Raw genomic sequence first — 17,813 nt, 5'->3', positions numbered from 1 at the left:
TACAGAGGAATCAAACCCGGGTCTTCATGCATGCTAGGCACGCACTTTAACCACTAGGCCAAACTCCCGCCCCCCCATATTCTTTTAAGAGCTATTAGAAAGTTATAAATTAGGGGCCGGGAGTTTGGCCTAGTGGTAGAGTGCGTGCCTAGCATGCACGAAGACCTGGGTTCGATTCCTTGGTACCACATGCATAGAAAAAAGCTGGAAGTGGTGCTGAGGTTCAAGTGGTAGAGCTCTAGCCTTGAGAAAATCTAAGGACAGTGCTCAGGCCCTGAGTTCAAGCCCAGGACTGGCAAAAAAAAAAAAAGTTATGAATTAGATATAAAGTAATCTTTGTGAAGGATAGCAATACTTAGTTTAATCATTTTGTAAAAGAGCTATAGACATTTAAGTGAAGTGGAGAAAGTAGATGCACTTTTCAAAACTCCACTCAAGGTTGTCCTTGGTTTGCAGGCTGTTGTACAGAATGCTTTTGGTTTTGCTAATTTGATCAAATGAATTTTGTATGTATATACGTTTTTTTTTTTGTTTGTTTTTGTTTTGTCAGTCGTAGGATTTGAACTGAATTTTCTACTATATAGATAGTAGAAGCTTATGTAGCTATTGAAGTTTTTGTTGTTGTTGTTGCTGATTGTGTGACTTGAACTCTGGGTCTGAGCATTGTCCCTGAGCTATCACCCTACCCCTTGAGCACAGCGCCATTTCCAGTTTTCTGGTGATTAATTGGAGATAAGAGTCTCACGGACTTTTGTGCCTAGGTTGGCTTTGAACTGAGATCCTCAGATCTCAGCCTCCTGAGTAGTTAGGATTATAGGCATGAGCCATCATGCCCAGTGCTAGTAAAGTTTTTATGATGAATATATGATAGTTTATTTCTTTCTTTCTTTGTTTTTTTTTTTTGCCAGTCTTGTGCTTGGGCTCAGGGCCTGAGCACTGTCCTTGGACTTTGTCAAGGCTAGAGCTCTACTACTTGAGCCACAGCACCACTTCCGGCTTTTTTCTATGTATGTGGTACCAAGGACTCGAACCCGGGTATTTGTGCATGCTAGGCAAGCACTCTACCACTAGGCCAAACTCCCGGCCTGATAGTTTCTTAAGATGTAGTATTAAGCATTAAACAGAAAAAAGATGAAACAGCTTTTATAGCATTTGTGCAAGAAAACAGAACATTACAAATTTTCCCAAGTACATACACACTACCTCTGGTGGAGGTCTGAGCAGCTGATGGGCCCATTGGTTGCCTCTAGGGAGGACAAATGGGTAACTGAAGATGAGAGTAGGTTTTTAAATTTAGTGAGGGCAAGTGGGTGGGTAGCTGAAAATGAGAGTAGGTTTTTAAATTTAATATAATTTTTTGTTTTTAACCACACTCGAGTTTGAACTCAGGGGTTTGCTCTTATGCTCTACCACTTGAGCCACAGCCACATCCCCAGATCAGTTTTGTTCCCCCCCCATCCCTCCCAAGAGCTTTTGCCTCAGGCTAGCCTTGAACTGTTTCCTCCTGTCTCCATTTGCCATGCAGCTGGCTCTCACCTTAAAATTTTTTTTTTCCCTGGTTCAGTGTCTATAACTCAGGGCCTACCTCTTATTTTCTTTGTGTCCTAGTCAAGCACTCTATCACTTGAGCTACAACGCCACTTTTTCTCTTTCTTTCTCTCTTTCTTTTGCCAATCCTGGGGCTTGAACTCAGGGCCTGACCACTGTCCTTAGGCTTTCCTCAAGGCTAGTGCTGTACCACTTGAGCCACAGCACCACTTCAGCTTTTTTCTGTATATGTGATACCAAGGAATCAAACCCGGGTCTTCTTGCATGCTAGGCAAGCACTCTACCACTAGGCCAAACTCCCAGCCCCACTTTTTTTTTTTTTTTTTTTTGCCAGTCCTGGGCTTGAGCTCAGTGCCTGAGCACTGTCCTTGGACTTTCTCAAGGCTAGAGCTCTACCACTTGAGCCTCAGCACCACTTCTGGCTTTTATCTATGTATGTGGTACCGAGGAATCGAACCCGGGTCTTCATGCATGCTAGGCAAGCACTTTAACCACTAGGCCAAAGTCCCGACCTTTTTTTTTTTTTTTTTTAAAGAAGTTAATTGGATATAACCTGGGGCCCCTACCTGGGGGCTGACTTTGAACCTGGGTCATCAAATCTGAGCCTCCTGAGTAGCTAGAATTACTGGTACCCAGCTACCTTTCAAGTTTTTAAACCATGTGAATTCATTATATGTAAGTAACATGTAAAAAAATATTAGGGAGCTTTAGAGTATAATTTTATCCTATTTGTGGCTTCTGATATAACATGCTGGAATTAGATAACATTTGCTGTTAGGACATAGCTTGTGGCTTAGCTTGACTGTGTTGAATAATAGGAAGAAAGAAGGCCAGTTGATCAGAGCGTATGTTCCCTTGACATGCAGGAGGCCATGGCCAGGAGCATGGAGAGCCGCAGTCACCACTACGTCCTAGAGCCTGTCTGTGCATCTGCCCTCTTGAAGAGAAACTGCTCCAAGGAGCCGCTGAGATCCCGGCACACGCCCCGAATCGAATGTGACATTCAGTTAGAGACCATTCCCTTGAAGTTGTCTCAGGTAACTCTGGCTCAGGCTCCTGCTAGACAGTTTACTGGGTGTAATGAAATGTTAATGGTGGTCTGGCTACTTAGTGGCGTCCTTGGCAGGAAGCATGGGCTGGGGTCTGGTTCCCTTCAGTTCAAAATTATATTAGTTGCAAAACACACTTTCTTTTCTTTTCTTTTTGGGTGCTGGTCAATGGACTTAAACCTGGGACCTAGGTGCAGTTCGTTTTTTTTTGCTCAAGACTAGCTCTTTACCACTTGAGCCACAATTTCACTTCTGGTTTAAAAATAATTTAAAGAAGAAGAAAAAAATATATATGATATATGATATAAGGGTTTCACAGAATTTCTTGCTTGGGCTGGCTTTGAATTGAAATCCTTGGATCTCAGCCTTCTGAATAGTTTAGGATTATAGGTGTGGGTCTTGGACATCCAGTACAAACCCATTTTCAGTTATACATAAATTGATGTCATCTCAGATTAATTTCATGATTTAAAGTACCAAGCAGAGAACATGAGAGTAAATGTAAGTACATGACAGTATTCAGAGAGTTTTGCCCCCCTCTACAGATGTTTTGCACTGGATTTGAAATTAGCAAATTGACTAATACAAATTATCCTTTTGGATAGGTCTTAGTGAAAGAATCAAATATTCTTCTCCTTCTGTTTTTTTTTTTTTGGCTGGTTCTGGGCCTTGAACTCTGGGCCTGGGCCTAGGTGCTATCCCTGGGCTCTTTTTGTTCAAGGCTAATTCCCTATAATGTGAGCCATAGCACTACATCTGGCTTTTCTGTGATTCATTGCGGGAACGGGTCTCACAGACTTCTCAGCCTCCTGAATGGCTAGCATTACAGGCATGAGCTACCAGCTCCAGGCCAAATGTATTTATTCTAACACAGTATCTCTTAATTTCTAATACAAAGCTTCAGTACCGGCAAATCATGGGATTCCTCAAGGAGCTGGAGCGGAAGGAGAGGCAGGTGAAGTTCCGAAAGTGGAAGCCCAAGGTGGCAGTGTCCAAGAAGTAAGGATGTACCTGTGCTCTATATAAAGCACCCTTTGTAGCACCTTTGTTTTTCCATAGACTACAGATGTGTCTCATCACCCTTTACCTGTATTAAAGATACAAATCGGCTTAACTTTGGTACAGTAGGTTAAATTTTAAACCACATGAATGACCCTTGGGTCATAGAAATAATGTTTAAGGGCCATAAAATGTCATTATTGATTTTGATTTATTTTTGAGGTACTGAGTTTGAATTCAGTGCCTCATACTTTCTAGGCAGATGCTCTACCACTGAACCACAGATCCAGTTCTTTTTTCCCACTGGTTATTTATTTTGCCCTAAGTTGTGGGGCTTGAACTCTGGGCCTGGGCACTGTCTCTGAGCTCTTCAGCTCAAGGCTAGCATTCTACCACTTGAGCCACAGTGCTACTTCCAGTTTTCTGATGGTTAATTGTAGATAAGAGTCTCACAGAGTGGCAGTGAATGTGGTGTAGGGTAGAATACTTGCTTAGCGTGTATGAAGCCCTGGGTTCAATTCCTTGGTAGTACATACACAGAAAAAGCCCAAAGTGGCTCTGTGGCTCAAATGGTGGAGCACTAGCCTTGAGAAAGCCCAAGGACAGTGCTCAGGCCCTGAGTTCAAGCCCCAGGAATGGCGGGAAAAAAAAAAAGTCTCATGGATTTTCGTACCTGGGCTGGCATTGAACCTCAATCCTCAGATCTCAGTCTCCTGAGTAGCTGGGTTACAGGTGCGAGCCTTGAGCCCCTGACAGTCTCTCATACTTTCTTACCTGGGGTGAACTGGAATCATGATCCTTTTGATCTCAGTCTTTCAGGTAGTTAGGATGACAGGTATATGTCACTGTATCTAACAGTGGGTTAAGAAGAGGTCTTGTAAACTTTTTTCCCTGGGCTGTCCTTGAACTATAGTCCTCTTGATCTCTGTCCCTCAAGTAGCTGGGATTACAGATTTGAGTCAACAACACTTGCCCTTAAAACGTATTTAAAATGTATATTCTAAACATCTGTGGTGGTAAAATCCTTGGTAACTATCTCAAGATGACAGTAACCTTATAGTCAGTGCTTGATTTTCTCAGGAGCAGGCTAATCCTGTGGTAGTACAAGCCTGTTGAGTCCTGTGTTGTTATTGATATGCAAGTGGTAATCTCTTCAGCAGCAGATTTAATTTCCCTACATACTGGGTTTAGCTTAATAATATAATGACCCTAAGACACTCCAGATGGCTGATAAGATATGGCTGATATCTTATCAGTCATATCTTATGAGAGGAAGATGTATCAGAAAAGGAGGGTCCCAGTGGCTCATGCCTGTAATCCTTGCTACTCTAGAGGCTGAGATCTGAGAATGGCAGGTTGAAGCCTGCCTAGGAAGGAAAGTCCTTGAGACTCTTATCTCCAATTATCCACTGGGAAAACCAGAAATAACACTGTGGTTCAATGTTGTAGGGGGCTAGTCTTGAGTAGAAAAGCCAGGTTCAGAGCCTAGGCCCTGAGTTCAAGCCTGACAACTGACAAAACAAAAAACAAAGTCAGAAACAAAAGGAAGGTATTATGTGGGTTACCCTGGAGTGGTGGCTGGAGTGTATTGTGAGAAGTAATGCATTGCATTGTTGTGCATCATTGCAGCTGCCGAGAATGGTGGTATTTTGCTCTGAATGCTAACTTGTATGAGATCAGAGAGCAGAGGAAGCGCTGCACCTGGGACTTCCTGTTGCGCCGTGCCCATGATGCTGTATTTTACACGGACAAGTATTTTAGCAAATTAAAAGGAAATGTTCTATCTGCAGATGACAAGGTGAGTAGACTGCTCTGTTTCTTGTTTACATTCAAAGGATGATGTTCTCTCAGAAACTGAAGAAATTGGGATCTGTGAAGAAATAAGTCCAAGCTGTATCTTTTTGCCAGATTGAGCTGGCTTTAGTAGGGTGGGAGGATTTTAGAAGAAGGTCACTAGTCTCACCTTGGCCAGAAGCATCCTTCACTGTCTGTTCCCAGAAGAACCAGGCTCTGGGATAGGGAGGAAAAGGTGGCTACCAGCCCTTTTTGATCATACTCCTTTCTAGTTCTTTGTGCCGGGTCTAGGGAAAATTTCCTGTAGTCACTGGTGTCTCTTCAAATTCTGATCCTAGTTCTAAATAAGTTTGTAACTAACCCTCTGAACTTTGATCTACATTTTTCCTAATCGCAGTTGAGTTTGCTGATCTTGGATTTTTGATGATGGAGGTGAAGCAGAATACTGGATGCTGTGGATGGTACAGGCAAACCCACATTTTAATTACCTGTGGGCTAGATACCCCAGAACCACTTCTGCTAGAGTCCTTGAGGGTCTGTCCCTTCCCCTGATGTGTTTGCCTGTTATCTCTTAGAGGATGGCAGGTGATTGCTTTGTTCTGTAGATTTGTTTCGTTTTCATAAATATCGTTTTGTTTTTTTTTTTTGTTTTTGTTTTTTCTTTTTCTTTTTATCAGTTGTGGGGTTTGAACTCTGGGCCTGGGTGCTATCCCTGAGCACTTCAGCTAGTGCTCTACCACTACAGCACCACTTGCCGTTTTCTGGTGGTTAATTGGAGATAAGAATCTCACGGACTTTTGTGCCCGGGCTGGCTTTGAACCATGATCCTCAGTTCTCAGTCTCCTGAGTATCTTCAGTATCCTGAGGACTACAGGCGTGAGCCACCGCATCCAGCAAATGTCAGTTTTTAAGTGGCACTTTAGGCCATCCCTAAAACTTTGACTCAGGTAGTATCTTTTTTTTTTTTTTTTGCCAGTCCTGGGCTTGAGCTCAGGGTCTGAGCACTGTCCTTGGACTTTTTCAAGGCTAGAGCTCTACCACCTAAGCCTCAGCACCACTTAATCAAACCCAGGTCTTTGTGCATGCTAGGCAAGCACTTTAACCACTAGGCCAAACTCCCAGAGCTCAGGTAGTATCTTTTAGCAAATCGTTTCTTTAGTGGAGCCTTCCAATACTGTCCCTTCAGGGAAGAACGTACCCACCATGTGTTGTTAACATGCAGTAGTACTTCATCCCATGGGGTGTTTACCTTTCCTGTCAACACCAAGTTTCTTACTCAGTTAATGGCTTTGTCTTCAGTGTCAGGCATGGTATTGACACAGGGACCTGTGAGAAGGATGGAATCAATTGGACATTAGGTTTGGATAATTTTCTTAAGGGTAAAGACAGACATGGCAGGAGAGAAAATATGAATTGCCACCAAGGTGGCCAAGTAAGCCTGATAATCTTTTTTTAGTATTAGGGTACAAAAACCAGTTCTGGATGACTAGTTCTACTTCTTTTCTAACTTGGCAAGTGGCTGGTTATCATTGCTCTTTATTCACTAACTAGCTCTTTATTAATGACCACATCATTGGTAGTATGCCATAGGAAGCATGAAGGAGCTAGAAAGGGAGTGCACACTTACTGTGTATGCTTGACCCTCACATTCCCCATCTTCAGGCAGCAACAGTGATACACTGCTCCTCTGATTGTCTGAGCTGAGGTAGAGGAAGTTCTTTGTTGACAGCATGGGTGCTGTATTCAGGACTGGATATTGTGGCAGTGTGTGGACCCACTGTTCTGTGGCCTTTCTTCTTGTGTAGTTGTAGAGACCAATGCAATCTGTTGAATTACAGGAAAATCAAGTTGAGGATAGCAGCAGCAGTCACGGAACTACTTGTCTTCTGGGTCCTCATTAGTGAAGTGTCCAGGCAGTTGGCTCCTTGGCTATGTGTGAGAGTGTCCAGTTTTCCAAAGCACCAATGTTTGCATTGTTTGTTTTGCTTTCACCCAAATAGGAAGAAATCTGTCGGATTGAGGAAGAACAGAGCTTTGAGGAATTGAAGATTCTTCGAGAACTGGTTCATGATCGATTTTACAAGCAGGAAGAACTAGCAGAGGTGAGGAATCTTGAGTGCTTGAATTTGGAATAGCTTCTGCTTCGGCCTGGGACAGATGGTGATATTTAACATATTTGTTGTTGCTGTTGGTGGTCCTGGGGCTTGAACTCAGGGCCTGGGCACTGTCCCTGAGCTTCTTTTTGCTCAAGGCTAGTGCTCTACCACTTGAGTCACAGCACTACTTCTGGCTTTCTCTGAGTAATTTATTTGAGATTCTGCACTGCCTGGCTTTGAACTGTGATCCTCAAATCTCAGCTAGGATTACAGGAGTGAGCCACCAGGGCCTGGCCACATCACAGCTTTTTCTGTCCTCCGGTGCTCACATTTCTCCTTTGTGATCATACAGAGTCTACGGGAGCCTCAGTTTGACTCTCCAGGAACCTCTCCTGGGGACCCCGATGCCAGCGGAGGCAGTGGGATGCTGCAGTACCTGCAGTCCTGGTTTCCTGGCTGGGGCGGCTGGTATGGGCAGCAGAGCCCTGAGGGGAAAGCAGTGGAAGGACTGTCGGCTGAGCCCCATGAGCAGTGGACCCCTGAAGAGATCCTGGGTATGCTGGCCTAGGCTTCTCCCTTGCTATAGTAGAGGGAGTAGCCCAGGGTTGTTTTCAAATTAAACAAAGGAGACATTTGGAAAACAGTTTGTTTCATGTTTATGAGGCAGAGAGAAGAAATATTTGTAATCAAAGAGGTTCTATTTACAACTCCATGAATAAATAGGAACACTGTATGCATAGTTTTGAGACGATTTGAGGGACAGCTATTGTCAGCCAGTTAAATTTAAGAATGTTCACAAATTTTAAACTCAAAAGTTTTCTTTTTCTTTCTTTGTTTCTTTTTTCTTTTTTTCTTTTTTTTTTTTTTTTTGTTGGTTGTGGGGCTTGAACTTTGGGCCTGGGCACTGTCCCTGGGCTCTTCTGCTCACGACTACTGACCTACCCCTTGAGCCACAGCACCTCTTCTGAAACTCAAAAGTTTGAATACCAGTCAAGAGGTACTTTTTTTTTCTTTTCAAATTTTAGTAAGGTTTTGTTTATTAGTATAATAGAGTTAGGGAGAAATGAAAAACATTTCATGTTCTTCATGCAGGTAACAGGAATTAGACGCAAAATAGCAGCTCTCATCTGTGGCTTTTATAGCGTTTTTTGTTTTTTTTTTGCTAGTCCTGGGGCTTGAACTCAGGGCTTGAGTACTGTCATTGAGCTTTCTCAAGGCTAGTGCTCTACCACTTAAGCCATAGTACTACATCCAGTTTTTTCTGTGTGTGTGTGTGTGTGTGTGTTAACCCAGGGCTTTGTTGTGCATGTTAGTCTACTGCTAGGTCAAACACCAGGCCCTGCTTTTATACTTTTTGATCTGGGTAATTTATGTCAGTCACTTGTTTCCTGATGGTAGTTTTGGTTGGTTAAGATAGGTGTGTCTCACTTTCTAGACACCCCGCCCTCCTCCCCAGAAGATCTGGTTAGCTATGTCCTTTCATTCTTTCAGCTCAAGAGGAGTTCCAGATTTTTTTAAAAAACCATTTCTAAGGGAAAAGCACATTGTGGCTGTTACTCTGTCTCCTAGTAATGCACTCTTAAAAAGGGAGTTTGTGGGCCGGGAGTAGGGCTTAGTGGTAGAGTGCTTATTTAGCATGTATGAAGCCCTGGGTTTGATTGTTGGTTACCACAGAAAAAAGCCAGAAGTGATGCTGTGGCCCAATTGGTAGAGCACTAGTCTTGAGAAAGCTCAGGGACAGTGACTGGGCCCTGAGTTCGAGCCCCCCCCAGGACTGGCAAAAAAAAAAGGGGGTGGGTTGGTGAGAGAAGAGTTGATCTGCCCTTTTTAGTTTACTTCCTAATTTTAACTTCTGAGTCTAGCCCTCTTAATATTTGTTAAAAATAGTACAATTTCTTTGTCTCATTTGTGTATCCTGCCTCATTTCCTCCCTAAAATTTTTTGTCCCTTTTAATCTTAAAAGGGATGGGTACAGAGGGGCAGTGTCATACCTTCTGTTGTTGTCCCATGGTGAAAGTAGACTGTTGGCCTTGGATGGAAAAAGGGAAGCCAAAAAGTCATGTGTCTGCATAATTTAGTTGGTGACTTGGGAAATCTATTTGGTAGGCTGCCATGGTCAGAACCAGAAAGTGACCAGTACCAGAAGATATTAAGGTGTTTTTTTGAGGGGGGGAGGGTGCGGGGGTTCATGGGGCTTGAGCCCTGGGCCTGGGCCCTGTCTCTGAGCTCTTCAGCTTAAGGATACCACCATACCCTGGGCCTGGGTGTTGTCCCTGAGTTCTTCAGCTCAAGGCTACCACTCTACCCAGAGACCCTCAGCCCCACTTCCTGTTTTCTAGTGATTAATTGGAGATAAGAGTCTCACAGTGTATAGTGCCCAGGCTGGCTTTGAACTGCGATCCTCAGATCTCAGCCTTCTGAGTAGCTAGGATTACAGGTGTGAGCCACCACACTCAGCTTTGTTATTTTTTTAACTTAAATCAAAGATATAGTAGCAAAACCATTCTGTAAAAGTAGTGTCGATCATCTGAAGAGTTAAAAGTGAAGCTGTGTGCTAAGAATGTGGTCTAGTGGTAGAGTGCTTGCCTAATATGCATGAAACCCTGGGTTCGACTCCTTATACAGAAAAAGCATTAAGTGGCACTGTGGCTCAAGTGGTAGAGTGCTAGCCTTGAGCAAAAGAAGTCCAGGGACAGTGCCTAGGCCCTGAATTCAAGCCCCAGGACAGGCACAAAAAAGAAAGAAAGAAAGACAGACAGACAGACTGGAGTGATGAGAGAAATTAAAGCATGTGTTTGCTTAACTCCAGGCTAAAATTCTAGATCTGAAGAAAAGATGAGACCCATGTAAACAGTTGCCCAAGCTTTAGAAGATAAAGGAAAAGGGGCCGGGAGTTTGGCCTAGTGGTTAAAGTGCTTGCCTAGCATGCACGAAGACCCAGGTTCGATTCCTTGGTACCACATACATAGACAAAAGCCGGAAATGGTGCTGAGGCTCAAGTGGTAGAGTGCTAGCCTTGAGAAAGTCCAAGGACAGCGCTCAGGCCCTGAGCTCAAGCCCAGGACTGGCAAAAAAAAAAAAAAAAAAAAAAGAAGATAAAGGAAAATTTAGATCCTTTTGCCGTCCAGTGATTTTAATTTAGTTGTCATTTTCATATTTCTAACTAAGTTGCTTTTTTTTTCCTGTGAAAAAGTAAAGTGTTTCCTATCTAGATAGTCAAATTTTTTTTTATAGGACTTATAAAACACTGCAGAGTCTATAGATAAAATGTATCTTGTCGTATATATAGAATGAAAGGCTCACCTAAATGTGGAGCTTCTAGTGATAGGAAGATGCCAGCAAGCCTTTAAATTTGAGACTTTTTAAAATGTACCTTTGTTTACTCTAGGTGTTCATAATCAGGTCCTGGGTCATGGAGGTTTTCTTTAAAACTGAGCTGCTCAATGTGATACACAACCACAAAAAGTCTACTTAAATAAAGTTAAATAAAACTGAAAACCCAGTTTCTTCATTGCACATTAGCCATATGCCATGTATGATTAATAGTCACACAGGGTCAGTAGCCACTCCCCGCAGTGACCCTAAACATAGAACACTTCTCTGTTGGACAGCATTATCTTGTATTGTATCTTATTGCACTTTTTGGTTTGATCATAAGTTGACAAGGTCATCTTATATTAGCAAATAAACTAGTCTTCTGTTGTCTTTAGCTTTCTTTCTATAAGAAGAAATATGGTTCAGTAGCCCCAGTATAGCAGATTATGCTTGCTCTGTTCTTCCATGTTTTCTCTCCAAGTCTGTTCTTGCCTTGTAGGCACGGAGGAGTTTTTTGACCCCACTGCAGATGCCTCATGTATGAATACATACACAAAGCGAGATCACATCTTTGCCAAACTGAATTTACAGCTGCAGCGGGGTACAGTGACTCTGCTACACAAGGAACAAGGAGCACCTCAAGTGGATGAAAGCGCGTTTATGCAACTGGAGTTTTCAGGTACTGCTGGGAGGAGCTAGCTGCTCTTCCTGCTTCCAGTTGATTCTTCCCATCTGTCAAAGCTGTAGTTAGAAAGTTATCACAAACACTGATACACGACTGTGCCGAGAGAAAATGCAGGGTTGGCGTCCTGTGAGCCCCTGGTCATAACAGTCATATACCAACCAGAACATGATTAGTTTTATTATTATTATTTTTTAATGTGAGTTTGTGTTTGAAGGTATCATTTATATATGTATATATATCTATATATATATCTATATATATATATCTGTTGCTGATTCATCAGGTTTGAACTCAGATCCTGCAGCGCTGTCATGTCACTCCTGCCTGAACAAAGCTAATTGAATGTTCCTATGTAAAGCTAATCTGTGTATGCACATTACAGCCTCCCTGGGCTCCAGCAGTACATTGGCCTATTTATTTATCTATCTAGTAGTTATGGGGCTGGATCTCATGTACATTCTAGGAAAGAGCTCTGTCCCTGAGCTATACTTCCAGCTCCACTGAAAATGGCACTCTACTGAAAATGGCAAAATTCTGAACAAAAGAAACAGGCCAAAAATATACAAACCCAGCACTCCAAATAGATCAGCATGACAGCTATCCCAGGGGGGCAGAACACTGTCTGCTTTGAACTCACTTTGGAATGATTATGTTTAGTGACTCAATATTGTTTGAATCTTTCCTTCTGAATGGCCAAAAAAGTACCATGAGTACTGATTTTGGGGTTGGTAAAAGCACGTTTGTAAGTAGGTAACTATACCTGAGAATGTGACTAAATGAGTCACCGGTGCGTGCTACAGAACAGTAGCATTTCTGAGTTTCTGTTTTATGGTTTAATAGGGTTTTTTAAAAAAAAGCCAGGCACAGTGGCTCACACCTCTAATCCTAGTTACTGAGGAGGCTGAGATCTGAGGATCGTAATTCAAAGACAGCTTGGTCACTAAAGACCTGGAAACTGTTATCTCCAATTAAACACTAGGAAAAGGGAAGCTCAAGGGTACGGTGGTAGCCTTGAGCTGAAGAGCTCATCAACAACGCCCAGGCCTAAGGGTAGGGCAGTAGCCTTGAGCTGAAGAGCTCAGGGACAGTGCCCAGGCTCAGAGTTCAAGCCCCATGACCCACAAAAAAAAAAAAAAAAAAAAAAAAAGAAGCAGCAGCAGCCACTATGCATCAGTGGTGATACCCGTAATCCTAGCTACTCAGAAGGCTGAGATCTGAGGATCATGGTTCAAAGTTAGCCCCAGCAGGAAAGTCAGTGAGACTCTTATCTTCAATAAACTATAAAGAAAAAAACTAGTGGCCCAGGAGTTTGGCCTAGTGGTAGAGTGCTTGCCTAGCATGCATGAAGACCCTAGTTTGATTCCTGGGTACCACATACATAGAAAAAGCCAGAAATGGTTTCGCTGTCGCTCAAGTGGTACAGCTCTAGCCTTGAGAAAGCCCAAGAACAGTGCTCAGCCCCTGAGTTGAAGCCCCAGGACTGGCAAAAACAAAACAACAACAATAACACCCCCCCAAAAAAAAACAAAAACAAAAACAAAAACTGGAAGTGGTGCTGTGGCTTAAGTGGTAGAGTGGTAGCTTTGAGCAAAAGAAGCTCAGTCAGTGCCCAGATCCAGAGTTCAAGCCCTAGGGCTGGGGGAAAACAAGGCTATTTGTTAGAGAGTTGAACTTTCATAAACTTAATGTGAACAAACAGGTTGCTGGAACTTAAAATTGTGAAGGCTCTGTTCTAAAATAATTTTTCCTGAAAATTTCTATTAGTTGGTTTATGTTTATGTAGTCATGTATATAGGTGTTTTTTTGTTTTTGTTTTTGTTTTTTGTTACTGTTCTGGTTCCCTAAAGTAGTTGACAGTATCCACTAGTACTCTATAAAACAATATCTGATGTTTTTGGAAACATAAGCATCATGGTCAAAAGGCCTCATATCATTGCTTATATTTATCTTTTGTAGATGTAAAACTCTTGGCAGAATCTCTTCCTCGAAGAAATTCTTCCTTGCTTTTAGTCCGGTTGGGTGCACTGTTCCTCCGAGACCTGGCCACGGAAGGAACCATGTTTCCTCTTCTGGTGTTTCCTAATCCGGTGTGTATTGCAGTGTGACCAGCCCCTGTGGGTTTAGTGAGCTATGCGTTATAGGGCAACAAACTAATATTAACCTGATTTATTCTGACATGTGATCACCTTGAGATGGACAGACTGGGGCTAGGTACTTTCTTGAATTTGTTGGAGAACAAATATTAATGAGGTCTGTGGCATTGTCTCTTCTCTGTGTTGATGTCACCATGGGATAGTTATGAATCTGTTTTGAAAGAGAATGCTGTAAGCACCAGTGTTTTCTGCATTTTAAGGTCAATGTTTAAATTTGTTTTGTAGCAAACCATTTTTATGCATTTTCACCTCTATTCATTATTAGGGGTAATTTAATTCTTTTTCTTTTTTCCAGTGCTAGGGATTGAACTCAGGGGCCTCATGCTTGCTAGGCTGTCATTCTCTCAATTAAGTGACATCCCAGTGTCACTGATAAACGGAACTTCCCTCCCTCCCTCCCTCTTTCCCTCCCTTCTTTCCTTCTCCTTTCTTCTTCCTTCCTTCCTTCCTTCCTTCCTTCCTTCCTTCCTTCCTTCCTTCCTTCCTTCCTTCCTTCCTTCCTTTCATATTTAATTTTTTTCTGTGCTGGTACTAGGATTTGAATCCTGGGCTTTGTACTCTCATTTGTTTTTTCTGCCCAAGACTGATGAAATTACCACTTGAGTGCCATACTTCTACTTCCATTTTTTAGCTAGTTAATTGCAGATAAGTGTTCCACAGACTTTCTGCTCTGGCTGGTTTTGAACTGATACTCTTGGAGCTCAGCTTCTTGAATAGCTAGGATTACTGTCCAGATTTTTTTCTCAGTGTGGCTAGTGTGTGTGTGTGTGTGTGTGTGTGTGTGTGTGTGCTGGTCCTGGGACTTGAACTCAGGGCTTAGGTGTTGTCCCTGAGGTTTTCTTTTTTTGGTCAAGGCTATATAATACTCTACCAATTAAGCGACAGTTCTGCTTCCAGCTTTATTTCCTGATGTTAAATTAGAGATGAATCTTATGGACTTTTCTGTCTGTGCTGACTTCAAACCTAGATCCTCAGATTTCAGCCTCCTGAATAGCTAGGATTACAGGTGTGAGCCACAACTGCCTGGCCCTAATCTTTCTCTTTCCCTCTTCCTCCTCCCCTCTATATTACTTACATGCCCCCCCCATTTAATTAATATGAGATCTTTAATCTTACAAAGTTGTCTGGGGTATGGTTCAAATGGTTCAATAACCATTTACCTGTCCATAATTTTTTGTTTTAGGGAGATGGGGATTGTTTAGAAGATGAGAGGCCATTCTTGGTTTAAATTTCGTTTAACAGTTTGTTAGATATGCTGAGTGTCAAGTAGCATTTTGATCTCTGGGAAGAAAGAGTCTTGGCCCTACCAGGTTTGGAAAAAAGCACAAAGTTGAATAAGTTTCTGAGTAGTCACTAATCTGGTGTGAAGTGAGTTTTAGTCCGTTCCACACTGAAGGGTGAGAGTACATATCTATAGTGCACCATCCCCTCTTGCCTTCTCATTGATGCATTTTTTTTTTTAATGTTTAACAGCAAAAAGAAGTTGGCAGAGTCTCACAATCTTTTGGTCTCCAAACTACATCTGCAGACAGAAGTGACCAATACCCTGGTAATTTATCCTATGTTCTTAAAGCTCCTTCAGAACACTCTTATATTCCAGATCATATGTAAAAGAGGGAATGTTTTCTGCTTTGAGTAAAGTGGTTTGTCTTTGGGTCCATGGAGGCAGCCAGGTGCTACCTTTAACTTGTATATAATTACGACAGCCTTGCTGGGCCTCTGAGTGTTTTTTCCATTTTAGAGCAGTGCAGTACAGTAGCCCATCCTTAATGATTCCTGTTCCAAATTAAGAGCCAATCCTTATTAGGATCTCTTTTAAAAAGTTGCATAATTTTGTACTGATTGGAAAATAATAAAGAAAATGTCTTTTTCACAGAATTTCTCACAGCACTGATAAGAATAAAGTGATTGTTTTTGCTGTGTCCCATTTTTCTTTCTTCTGTTCTTTCTTTTAGCTACAGACCCAGACAACCCAGTTTTTGAGATGCTGTATGAGAGAAATCCAGCACACAGTCATTTTGAGAGGCGGCTAAATGTCAGCACGAGGCCTCTGAACATCATCTACAATCCTCAAGCTATTAAAAAAGTGGCAGACTTTTTCTACAAGGGAAAGGTTCATACCTCAGGTTAAATTTTTTGTTTGCTTGATCTTACGTTACTTAAAAAAAAAATCTTGACATTTCTGATATTCTAGATAATGTTATAAAGCCTTTGAATGGTCTAAGAATGGTAGAAGAGACCAGCAAATAGGTGGGTAGGGCTGTCCTCAGAATCTGGGATGCTATCTTCTCCTGGGCCTCAGTGTCCTTGTGTCCATTTAGTGGGGAGTATTTCATGTGCTACATTCCATTATAGTGGTGATTCCCTGGTGAACAAAGGAGGAATGCTAAAGGATATCATATCATTTTAGGCCACAGCAACATGGGTCTCTTTTACTTGTTTGATGTAGTATGTAATACTACAAAATCCTTAATATCACTGATGCTCCCTTTGTTTTCAAAGAAATGATATGTATGGGAAAAAAAACCCTCTACCGACAGACTGAAAAGACTTTTCACAAATGGGCTCCTTCCTGCCTGTGACAGTGTTCTCCTTCCCTGAAATGTAACACTAAATTTTTAGTCTTTTGTCCAGCACTGGAGACTTCATGTAAATAGCAGCTATCCTTGTTAGAATATAGAGGCATTTCCTTCAAAATTCTGTTCTTTCTGTTGTAAAAAGTGAGAACTGTCCTTTAGTCCACTTTTGCCTTTTCTTGCTCTGTAAGGTTTTAATATATAATGGTTTGGAATATTCTAGAAAATGGTTCAAGGAATTTTACTAATTCCCTTCCCTCTTGTTCCTCCTTGGTCCTATGGTTTTGCTACCCATCATGCCTTGTTCCTGTGCTCCTGTTTATGTTTGGTCATTTGGAGTCACAGGTGTTTCATTACTTTTTTTTTTTTTAAAGCTGTGGTGGAAAGTCTTGGTGAGAAGAGCCATCACAGTGTTTTTTGTGCAGAGCTGCTGGAGGCTTCTCGAATTTTGTCCTTGCTCCAATTTTACAGGTTTTGGTTATCAGTCAGAACTTGAATTGAGAGTGGCTGAAGCAGCTCGAAGACAGTATAACAAGCTGAAGATGCAGACCAAGGCAGAGATCCGACAAACCCTGGACCGGTTACTAGTGGGGGACTTCATTGTAAGTGCCTCACATAATACTGTCAGGGCCTGGAGAAATGTCAAGCATTTTCCTGACAGTTCATTGCTTGCTGTAGACAGACTTGCTCATATCAATGACACCAATTTAGGGAACTAAAATAAAGACCTCCTTATCAGCTAGATCAGCTAGCATAACATAGAAATGTCAAGTCTTTAACACAGAAGGTTTAATAAAAAAGATGAATGACGGAGCAGGTCAGATGCCAGTCACTTGTCTGTGTGCCATTTTCTAGAATGGGTATTCTATGAATATTTCACATCAGAGCTTCCCCTTTTTGTCTTACTCATGGTTTGAGAAGGTCAGCAACTACAGTGATGTTCACTTCTGTCCCAGCTTATGATGGGTACCGATGGGACATTCTAGACAAGGAGAAGAAAGTCATCAATACAGTCTAGTTTCTGACAGTGAGAAGTAGTGTGCTGCCAAGATGCAGCAGTAGATGGAGTGGCCAGGAATGTGGTAGTCCAGAGCTGGGGAGGGCAGTCCTTGTACACAGAGTAGAATGCTGCGGTTTGTGTGTGGAATGGAGATCTAGTCTGGTTTCATGTGTGTGTGTGTGTGTGTGTGTGTGTGTGTACACATACACAAATTGTATGTCCTCTTGTTATTAGTCAAAAAGGGATTCAGAAACGAACTTTTGCCACATAAATTGAGGTTAATTTCAGTTACAAGGAAAACCATTACCAAATCCATGTCGGTATATTATTTGTATTTCAAACATCAAAACCAGTGTTATTCCCCAAGATGTTTTGTCATGAAAGTTCATGCTTACCAACATCCATGAGTAAGTAGAAATATTTGGATTTCAACTCTGATTTGACTTTTATGAAGTATTAGTCTTTTTTTTTTTTTTTTTTTTTTTTGATTGTGGGGTCTGAACTCAGGGCCTGGGTGCTGCTCAAATCTAGTGCTCTTCCCATTTTGAGCCACAGCTCCATTTCCAGTTTTTGAGTTAATTGGGGATAAGGGTCTCAC

The 17,813-nt window shown here is 42.0% G+C and overlaps 1 protein-coding gene across 6 annotated transcripts in view; it reads left to right on the top strand.

Moving 5' to 3' along the window:
• Vps13d (vacuolar protein sorting 13 homolog D) overlaps positions 1-17,813 on the top strand; it is a 246,715-nt gene that overhangs the window by 22,411 nt on the left and 206,491 nt on the right. For all 6 annotated transcript variants that reach the window (XM_090335790.1, XM_090335789.1, XM_090335788.1 and 3 more), the window contains exons 8-17: positions 2,415-2,585; positions 3,496-3,596; positions 5,226-5,394; positions 7,391-7,492; positions 7,839-8,040; positions 11,301-11,480; positions 13,443-13,573; positions 15,113-15,188; positions 15,595-15,765; positions 16,687-16,817. In XM_090335790.1, coding sequence (XP_090191916.1) covers positions 2,415-2,585; positions 3,496-3,596; positions 5,226-5,394; positions 7,391-7,492; positions 7,839-8,040; positions 11,301-11,480; positions 13,443-13,573; positions 15,113-15,188; positions 15,595-15,765; positions 16,687-16,817 — 1,434 coding nt within the window. The remainder of the gene's footprint in view (positions 1-2,414; positions 2,586-3,495; positions 3,597-5,225; positions 5,395-7,390; positions 7,493-7,838; positions 8,041-11,300; positions 11,481-13,442; positions 13,574-15,112; positions 15,189-15,594; positions 15,766-16,686; positions 16,818-17,813) is intronic.

Source organism: Megascapheus bottae, chromosome 6, assembly GCF_031878675.1.
Source record: "Megascapheus bottae isolate mThoBot1 chromosome 6, mThoBot2.hap1, whole genome shotgun sequence".
Taxonomy (NCBI): domain Eukaryota; kingdom Metazoa; phylum Chordata; class Mammalia; order Rodentia; family Geomyidae; genus Megascapheus; species Megascapheus bottae.
This window is presented reverse-complemented; position numbering and strand designations above follow the sequence as displayed.